General features: G+C 52.3%; 1 protein-coding gene across 1 annotated transcript in view; it reads right to left on the bottom strand.

The window, feature by feature from the left end:
* Positions 1 to 5,754: 5,754 nt before the first annotated feature.
* The window catches only part of RSU1 (Ras suppressor protein 1), a 140,299-nt gene continuing 135,856 nt past the window's right edge, over positions 5,755 to 10,197 (bottom strand). Inside the window, exon 9 of the mRNA XM_064162299.1 lies at positions 5,755 to 6,210. Coding sequence (XP_064018369.1) covers positions 6,108 to 6,210 — 103 coding nt within the window. The 3' untranslated portion in view covers positions 5,755 to 6,107. The remainder of the gene's footprint in view (positions 6,211 to 10,197) is intronic.

Here is a 10,197-nt window from a genome sequence, read left to right as displayed (position 1 = left end):
TAGGTCAGTGCTTGCTCCAGAGATGGAAGAGCTCCGTGTGTCCCTCCCTGCTCTGCCCCAACAGCCTCTAGTCCGGAGGCAACTGGAGGGCAATCCCCAAGGGGGATGCAAAGGGACATTGCTGCCAGAGCCTGCCCTCGCTGCCAGAGCCTGTCCTTGCTTCAAGAGCCTGCCCTCCCTGCCAGGGCTGCCAGAGCCTGCCCCCCCTGCCAGGGCCAGAGCCTGCCGTTGCTGCCAGGGCTGCCAGAGCCTGCCCTCTCTGCCAGGGCCTGCCCTCAGAGGCTTCCCCAAGTGTGCAGCTGAAGCCCGGGGGTGCAGCTCTGCTGGCTGTGGGGATCTGGCTGCCCCGAAAAGGGCCCGGGATCCTCATGGCACTCTCCGTGGTGTGTCCCTGCTCGGTGCCGAGCCCAGGAGCTGCTTTTCCCGAGGCTCCGGGGCTATTTTTAGGCCTCCTTGCCACAGCGCTTGGTGCCGCATGGCTGCCTCGGAACTACTTGGGTGCTTAATTGGAGGAGTTGATGTCAAAGCATAGCGAGGGGAAAAAGAACCACCACCGGGATCCCTGGGGCGCTCTGCCAAGCTGGCCGTGAGCCGTGCCCGCCGGGAGCCCCCCTGGCCTGCGCTAAGCCCGCGGCACTCCCCGGGCCTCCCGCTCCGCGCCGCTGCCCCCGCTGCTGGCTGCGCCGCGCCCGGCCCCGCACCGCACTGCACCGCACTGCACTGCACCGCACTGCCCTGCCCTGCCCGGAGCCGCCACAACCCGAACGTAAACCAAACGTGTGAGGTCTGGGGCTGCCCGCAGCACGCTTCAGTACCGAATGCTGACCTACAGGGTGTTTAGTGCCGTCTCTAGGCAGCGCGGCAGAGCAGGACTCTCCCGGGAGCCCACCTGTGAGGGAGCCCGGCCAGGACCGGCAGCTCTCTCCGCGTCACCGCCGCGATTTACATCCTGAGCCGCACGGCTGGAGGGCAAACGGCACCCAGCGCTGAGCTGAAATCCGCTCTCCCGCTAGCCTGAGCCACCCACATCCCGGCACACGTCCCACGCCTTGCGGCACTGCCCTTCCTGAGGTGAGCCCCTCGGCTCTGCGGCCCTCCGGCTGCTCCTCGGCGAGGCGAGCTCACATACCCTGCCAAGTAGCAGGGGCGTCGCTAACGCCGTGCCGCGGTGCCCGGCCCGGGGCTCAGCGCCGCCCGGATGGGCACCAGCTGTGCGCTCGGGGCTGCTGGCAGCGCTGGAGCGGGGCGGAGCGGACACAGGAGCTCTGGCCAGCAGCAGGGGAGCTGAGGTGAGGAGCCAAGGCTGGCAAGACCCCTGCCCGGGGCTTTGCCCTTGGTTGCATCCTGTCGCTAAAGCTGCCTTTGAACACGGTCTATCGAGCTACACTTACTGTGCTCCTTGATTTAAAACCACGGTTTAAATCTTGGCGTTGAGCCATGATGCACGAATGCCAATTTAAAGGGCTTCTTCCCAGTAAGGGCACTGGCTGGCAAGCCCTACTTCAGCTGCTGCTCCGGGAAGAACAAGGGGCAGTGGTGCCTGCATGCGGCACTCAGAGGTGAGCGGGAAGGGGCGGCAGGAGCTCAGCTGTGCCAAAGGCTTTGCTGGGAGTGCTGGATGGAAGCCAATCACAGATATTTATAAATCACTGCTTTACAGGCAGATTACTTTTCTTCAGATGGGAAGAAAGAAAATCTAACGTTTGGGAGGTGACCATGGTTTCATCCCCAAACATCTGCCAGCCCCAGCGCCAGTGCCAGACCACAAACACAGGGCACGAATCCGGGAGGAAAGAAGATGTGTCACTGCAACAAAGGAGTAGGAGGAACATAAAGCAAGCTGACAGCTCACATCCTGTGCCATAATCCTAGAAATTGTTAATATTTACAAAATTAACAACTAATATAACTGATGACAAACTCACTCCTCCTGGTTGTCATGAGGAAATTAACAGTTCCCACCCGCTCCAAACTGGCACTGGTACCCGTCTGCGGAGCGCCTCCTGCTCAGCACGCGGCGGCATGGCACAGGCTCACCCTCACAGCTCTCATGCCAGCACCAAGCTGTGAGCCAGTGTGGAGCACCCAAGCACCTGGGAGGCAGCACGGAGCCTGGCAGAGCAGGAAGAAAGCTCCTGCTTCTTTGTGTGCTTCAGAAGCCCAGCAACCAGACCTGTGCACTGGAGCTTGGTAAGAAGAGCTTGGAGGAGGATGGGGGAGGATAGAGAGTGCTGGAGGAAGGAGAGATGAAGGCCATGCAGCTCAGATTGTACCTTCAAAAGAGTTGCCATTTCAGGAGAAAAGCCTGTGCTGCTGGTGTGATTTGCCAGCTCTAAGGCTGGCAGCTAACTGATGTGCAGATGTCCATTTCCTTAACAGGAATGACCTGGCTAAAACCAACATGAAGACGCTTGAACATCAGTGACTGTGGGAAACCGATTGTCAGACCAACAACCAGAAAAAGGTGTTGTGGACCACCTCTTTCAAAGAAAGAAATAACAACAGCCCCCGGGTTCTCAGAGCTGAGCTTTATGTGGTTGTGCTGCTTTTGTTTGGTTTTGGAGTGTTATCTGCCCATTAGGAGGGCTGCAGGAGGCAAGACAGGGTTAACAAGCGCAAGAAAACTGTGGATGGTGCCCGCACATGAGGGATTTCTGGCTCCACTTCGCCCTATCTTTAGCAGGGAGCATCAGCTCTCCAGGCCAGTCTTTGCACAGGCAGAGCCCAGCAGCCTTACAGCCATTCTGAAGTTTTGTCAGGGTGCACTGCATGCAAAAACTTTCTTCAACTTTTTGCAGTTCACCGTATGCAAAATCAGAACAATTACCTGCGTCGCTGTTTTCAGAGAGCTCCCAGGTGCTGTAAAGCTGTAACAAGCAAATTCCCCTCTCACAGGAATCGTTTTTTCCCCTTGAAGTGGCATGTTGTTGGCTGCGTGAGAGCCTGGCCCAAAGAGGCAAATGTGAACGAGCAACTGTGAGTGAATGGATGGCAAACAAAGTCCTTTTCAAGGCACTCTGAGATCTGGGATCTCATTGCCAAGCACACTGGTGGAACAGCACCAACTAGGGGAGCAAAGGAGCTGCCTTGCTCTAGGTGGCACAACACGATTGCTCACCTCAGGGCAGCACCAGAGAGCTCACTGGAAGGGGCCTCAGTTTGACAGGTCCTCTGGAGAAGTGACCATGGTGACCAGCCAAGGGACCACCACAAGCTAGTGGCTGTCATTAATTGCCAGCTCATTAATTGGTTCACTGCAGTTCCTTCCCTCAAGCACCGTGGGGTTAAGCAAGTGCGGCCCAGTAAAGTGGAACAAGTTGGGTTTAAATATTGAAAAAGCAGTGGCTCTAGAGAACAGATACCTCAAACCAGCCAACATTAGAAGCCTTGTGCAGTAGCTGTACCTCTTCAAACACCCTGCTGCATTAGCTCAGTACATTCCCCTTGGTTTGCTTTCTGCCTGCTCTCTTTCATCCTGCCCTGAGCCCCCGAGAGCTCTCCTTTCCCCCCATTTTGTTTTCTGTTTGTAAAGCTTTAGACATTTGAGTTTTTCATCTTCTCAGATCACTATCTGTTTTTTTTTCCATCTTTCTTTTCAAGAAACTTCCTGTGCCCTAACTTCAGTGTAATACTTTCACCTTCAGGATTTCTTTTATCCCTCTCATCTTTACGCCTTTCACTTACTCTTCCCCAGACCCTTCATTCTTGCTTTTGCTTGTCAAAACTGTGCTTCGTCCTCCTTCACGGGGAAAGAAGTGGGCAGGTGGGGTGGATTTTTTTTGCTGTGAACACCCAGGAATGCTCCACTCAGTGCTCCGAAAGCCTGCAGAGGACAGCTTGCAGGAGTCCTTCAACACTCCCAGCATTTGCAGCAGCAGTTAATGGAAGGCTGACTAATGCCTGAGAACCAGCAGCTTATTTTAAAGCAGTGCTGCAGCTTCCCACCAATAACATCATCAGGCCTGCCTCAACCAGCTTTCAGTTTCACAAGACTCTACTCCATGCTTGAAACCCTTGCTGACATCCTGGAGCAACTGCTCTCTTCCTAACCCCCAGGGCATAGAGCAGGTGACAGATGCAGTCTCAGATGCCATGCAGGTACCCTTAGCTCTGACTGGATTTCTGTTCAAGGCTCCCAGAAAACTGGGTCCAGCTGTACCCAGGGAGATTTCAGAGAAGTGGCAAATCCAGCGTAGCTGGAAGTGATGACACCTAGAACAGGAGGGGCTGCAGACACCTGCCAGGAGAGCAGCAGCTCAGCCCTGTGGGCACTGCCACCCCTGAGGGCTGGGACAGTGTTCAATGCCAGAGAAGGGTACTAGGGGATCTAGAGCCCCTTCACTCCTTCCTGGTAGCTGTGCCCTTGCTATTTATTTTGCTCCAAAAGGAATTTGCAATGGCAGTTTGGGGATCTTCTGACATTTCAGTGACATTTCTTCTGGGCTGTTTCTCAGCAGGATGATTGTTGTCACTGGGTACCCTCACGCGTTAGTGCCAACACCAGATTTAGTTGTGCACATTCCAGCCAGGGGCCAGCTTTTGCTGTGAATTCTCAACGTGCACCCACCCTAGAGCCTCCATGGGCCACTTCCAGTTGGACCTGTTCCCCTAGACTTCAGAGGTCTGGAGAATCCTCTGCAGAGCTCGCAACAGACAGAATTAACTGTTCCTGACAAGTCTACCATTTTTACTGTTTCCCATCTGCCTGCCACAACTGCCTTATTCTACTGAAGTACCCAAGACCACTGAAAATGTGTCTGAAGCTTGATGCCAACTTCCTCGCCCTGCTTGCCAATTCCAAAAATCTGTTGCAAAATACATGTCAATACAGTTATTCTCAGACTAAGGCAACCAAGCATCACTTAAATGCTGGGATAATGCTAGGTGCAGTCGAGAGGTGGCTGCTGCTGCTAATGGAGCCTTCAGACACAAACTGGCCTCTGTAGGAAACGTTGTTTGTTGTGTGAGATATTGAAGCCCTTTTCTTCCCTGACTGGGAGGCGAGAGCAGGGCTGTTCCGGCAGTCTGGGCTGGCTTGGCTTGCTGGCCAGGTGGTAGCTGAACCTCAGGAATGGGTTGCTCAGGTATGAAATTCATGGCATCAGAAATCTTTGAGTCTCCTGCTTAGCTTCTGCTCTGCTAAGACTAAAACTGTTTGGAAGCCACTGTCTACTGTAGAGTTTAGCTTTTTCTTCCCCACTGGTGAGACCTGAAGCTATTGGAGCTGTTAAACAATTTGCACTTTCTGAGCTCGGTTGTAGTGCTGGCTTTGTGCAGATAAATATAGAACCTGTGGCATTTTCAAAAGCCATTTGAACAACTCTTCAATACGAGCACTTTCAGCACAGATTAAATAGATTATTTGGGGGTTCTGCCTAAAAAAAAAAAATCACTTACAAAATTGTCAGAAATGTAATTTTCTTCAAACGAGGAAGTTCTCTTTCCCTAAATTGAAGTTGGCAATTGGCAGCTTCTTACAAAGATTTCTCTTTTCTTTTCTCTCCTCTCTCCCTCTACTCCTGGATTTCAAAATAACATTGGAGGCAAAAAAAGCAGGACACAAGAATGTAAACATGAAGTAGGAACTAGGTTTTTCACTCCTTGACCAGAATACTTCACACGTCAACTAACTTGTAGCAGGTAAAACACTGCCACATTCCTACACAAGAAATGCACACGTTGCAGGGAAGGGGACACAAACATTCCTCAAGGAATTCGCTGCTCGGAAGTCCTGCTGGAAGAAGTGAAACACAATACAAAGGAAGATTTTTATTAAAAGCACCTGGAATATTGTATGAAATTTAATATTGTGTAATAAAGGTCCCAAATGCCTGGTATTGACAGTGATGCAGGTGAGGAGAGGACATCAAAGCACACCTAAACAGAAGAGAGGCACCGCTGGGCAGTGATGCACTCGAGGCAGAGCAGCGTGCCCGCAGTCTGCCGTGCGGCACTCCGCGGGCAGGCTCTTCGAAAGGCGCTTCCAGGGGCAGCTGCTTCAGCCACACTCTCTGCTCTCTCAGGAGCAACGGGAGATGCGCAGGAATGTTGCAGGCACATGCAGGAGCAATGCAAAGGATACAAAAGCAGAGGCAGGAGCCAGGCACTTATTTGTTCTTGGCTGCCAGAGGCTTGCGGCTGATCTTCTTGGACTTGTCGTTGTTCTTCTTGGGCGGCTCCGGGTTCGCCTGCATGTGTCTGCCGTAGAGACTGCAAGAGAAGGAGAGGCTCTGTCAGACAAGCCCCGAGCACAGCCTGCTGCTCTGCCGCCTTCTCAGCAGTGCCCCCGGCCACAGGAACGCAAAGAGGAAGGTCACTGGAGCTGGTGTGGCCCCACACTGACTCTTCGGCCGGGCCTCACGCTGCAGTCCACAGCCGCAGCTCCGTCGCGGCTCCCCAGGACGGCGGCGCTGGGCAGAGCAGCCCTTGGGGCGGCGAAGGGGCAATCAGTCCTGCCTTCAGAAACCAGCAACCTTTACTCTGCACTTAGGGCATTATGGCTTGGAAGGCTGCAGGGATGTGTATTCGAGTTGACAGTGACAAAAATTGGGTTGAACTGCAGAGATAGAGTGCCCACTTAGAGCAAAGTGAGCATCATCTCCAACCAGAAAACCCAAGGGCTTGATAATGTGACAGAGAGCGATGGTGTCACTGCCGCCTCTGCTCGCACCTGATTGATGGTCCTGGGACAGCTACCAACACATCAATGCCACATTAGTAAGTACCACTGATTAAATGTTGACAAAGTATCCTACAATTAAGATGGGTAGTGCTCACAGCTAAGCCAAACAGACTACATGGCCGAGAGGCTCTTGCTAAATATCACATAGTAATTAATAGATAATTTATGAGTAATTCTGATCAAACTAGATTAAAACCCTACCAAAAATAAACAGAGCTCAAACTTAACTTCCCTTCCTGACAGCGAGTGCTTCCGGAGATGTACTCTGTGGGGGTGGCAGAGTACCCAGAAGGGAACAGCTCAGTCAGCTCCATAAACACTGCCAACATTGACACCGACACCGAAACCCCCCTGGAAGCTGTGTCCCTGCCAACACTTCAGCACAGACCTGGTCATTGTCCACCCCGACCCCACCCTAGGCTGTTGCCAGTCACTCTGGACACTAACTTCCACCACCTGTCAGGAACTCGGCTGCTGCAGAAGGTAATGGCACCACTTCCCACAAGCCTGCCTTCGCTCTCCACACTGCGGTGGACTTTGGCTCCAACAGGGCTTCAGGTCAAGAGACTCTTGAGTCTTCATCAACTGACTTTTGACGTGTCAAAGTCCGGATGGGCAGCTGGCAGCACTGCTGCCACAGAAGCCAAGTTCTCCATTTTCAGTGTCTGGGTTACACAGAGGGTCCCAGGTGTAACAGGCAAGCTGCACTAGTCCACCCCATGCCCCTCACACATGGTGCCCTGCTGCAGTCCATACAGGTAGCTGGCATGGCTGCCCTGCCCTGGCTGCAAGAAGGACCAGGTGCAGCTTTGGAACAGGCTGCTCAGGGAAGTTGTGGAGGCATCACCTCTTGAGGTGTTCACCAGATGTGTGGACACGGAACTTCGGGATGCAGTTTAATGGCCATGGGAGAGTTGGGTTGATGCACTCAATGATCTCAGAGGGCTTTCCCAACCTTAATGATTCTATGATTCCGTGGTCACGTTGGGGCAGTTACTCATGGCATGACACTGCTTACCTAGAAAGCAGGACCTGACACAGTTCTGCAGTGGGTAGCACTCTCAGCAGGTATGATGGACATCAGGTGACTCTTTATTTACTCTTTCCTATGCAGGCTGAAACTAATTTGAGCTGGGGATGGGTCCTGCTTCCTCTGCAGGGGCTGTTGGACTACGCAGGCCACTGCAGGCAAGAGACACAGAGCAAGGATCCAGACAGAGCAACTCTTGAATTCCTGTGCAGTAAGGCATGGCAGTGTGGGGTGACTGATGTCAGATACAGAGATGCTAGCTAAGACATGCAGTGCCCTGCAGCTTCCCGAGGAGCAGAAGAGCAGAGGGAGGTGCTGATTTCTTTTCTAGGGGATTCAGGGATAGGACACATGGGAATGGTTCAGAGCTGTGCCAGGAGAAGTTTAGACCAAACACTAGGAAGCATTTCTTTACTAAGAGGTTTGTTAAACAGGCTTCCTGGAGGAGTGGTTGGTGCTCCAAGCCTGCCAGAGTTTAAGAGGCATTTGGACAGTGCCCTTAACAACTTGGCTGGCTCTGGATTCGGCAGGCAGTGGGATAAATGAAAGCTGTAAGTCCCTTCCAACTGGAACCACTCTATTCTACTGTCAGCAGTTAAAAATTACCACCTACTGCAAGTTTTACTTTGCTGTATCTAGAAGATACTGGGCGGCTGAGGTTCCTGGATTTCAGAATGGGATCAGAGCTTCCAGCAGGGTAGGGTAGAGCAGCAGCACTTGCTTTCACCTCTGCAGCAGCTGTGGTTTTACATTATGTTGCTAAGCAGGCTGCTGCCAAGATGCACAGTAACCAAATCCAGTCTTGCTCAAGGAAAATACATCTGTAAACTATGACATTACTTCACCTTGCTGAAATGTTATGTGTGCCATCAAGAAGGGATTGGAAGCCTTTTGCTGATGAACACAGAGAGCCCTGACCCTCCAGGAGAACTGCATGGTTACAGGGAGCTACATCACACAAGAAGTTCTTTTTGAGATGCAGCCCAGCAGCACAAGGCTGCATCCCAGACAAATATACAGCCTGCTACCAGTCAAACATCCACCCCAAGTAACTGTCCTCTGCTGGCAGGCATTTGGTGAGTTGGAGGAGGGAAGGTTGGATGTTAGGAACAAGTTCTTTACTATGAGTGTGGTGGAACACTGCAACAGATTGCCCAGGGAGGTGGTTGGGGCCCATCCCTGGAGATATATTCAAAGTGAGGCTCAACAGGGCTCCGAGCAACCTGATGTAGTGGAGGATATCCCTGCTTAGTGCAGAGAGGTTGGACTGGATGAGCTTTGGAGGTCTCCTCCAACAAGACCATTCTGTGATTGCATATGGAAGGAGGCCTTCTGGCATCAGGACACACTATGATGAAGAGCATAGAAGTGTGACTCAAGGATGCTGTCCCATCAGAAACCAACCCGGGGCAGAAGCAGCACATAGCACAGCATCTGAACCACTGCCAGCCACCCTTTGGCAACCAAGAGAAGTGTGCCAGAGGAGAAGTGGAAATGGATGCTCGGATGTGTGAACACCAACAGCTGGAGACTGAGTTAGTGCTCGAGCTTGGCCTTGGCTGTAGAGAAATAACACTAAATTCAGAGTAGAACATGAGGGGGTTTCATGCCATGAAAAAGTTCCCACTTGGGACTTTAAGCACTGAATTAACAGAATTCACTAATCCCCTGTATCTGAGCACAAAAAACCCTTGCAGATAGGAACAGAAGTCACTGTCCTGTCTTCCACCTCCTGCTACCCCACAGCTCCCTTGCTCTGTTAGTGCCAACCCAGAGAGGACTGTAAGAGCTTTATTGGTTTCCAGGTGTTACAGGCTCTGGTTTTGCTCAGGTTGGTTTAGGCACCACCTTTCTGCTTTGGAAACTCAAGAGGCATTCCCTTCTGGCATCCATTTGCCTCTCATTTTCTGCTTTCTCAGTGCCAGTGCTCAAGACTGTGGACTGGAAAGACTCAGATGAGTGAATTTGTTCTGAAGTCTGTGATGGAAATTCTACTGACTGAATGCTTTAGAAGCACAGAAACCAGATACTGACAATTCTGAATGAACTTAAGAGCTCTGTTAAAGTCTTCCTGGGCAAAACCTTTCATGTGCAGAATGTGGCCCAGCAGCCATGACACCATTAAGCAATGAAAATCCCAAATGCCCTGTATGCATCCATAGAAGAGGCTGGGCTGGAAGGCACCTCCAAAGGACATCCAGTCCAACCCCCTGCACTCATCAGGGACATCCTCCACTAGAGCAGGTTGCCCACAGCCCTGTCCAGCCTCACCTGCAATAGCTCCAGCCATGGGGCCTCAAATACCTCCCTGGGCAACCTGTTGCAGGGTTCCAGCAGCCTCCTGCTGCAGAACTTGTTCCTCACAGCCAATCTCCATCTGCTCTGCTCTGCTTTGCAGCCATTGCCCTCGTCCTGTCCCTGCAGGCCTTTGCAAACAGTCTCTCTGCAGCCTGCTTGTAGCCCCTTCAGGCACTGGCAGGTTGCT

The sequence above is a fragment of the Pogoniulus pusillus genome, chromosome 23, assembly GCF_015220805.1.
Source record: "Pogoniulus pusillus isolate bPogPus1 chromosome 23, bPogPus1.pri, whole genome shotgun sequence".
Classification (NCBI taxonomy): domain Eukaryota; kingdom Metazoa; phylum Chordata; class Aves; order Piciformes; family Lybiidae; genus Pogoniulus; species Pogoniulus pusillus.
The sequence above is the reverse complement of the archived record's forward strand: the minus strand, read 5'-3'. Positions and strand labels throughout refer to the sequence as shown.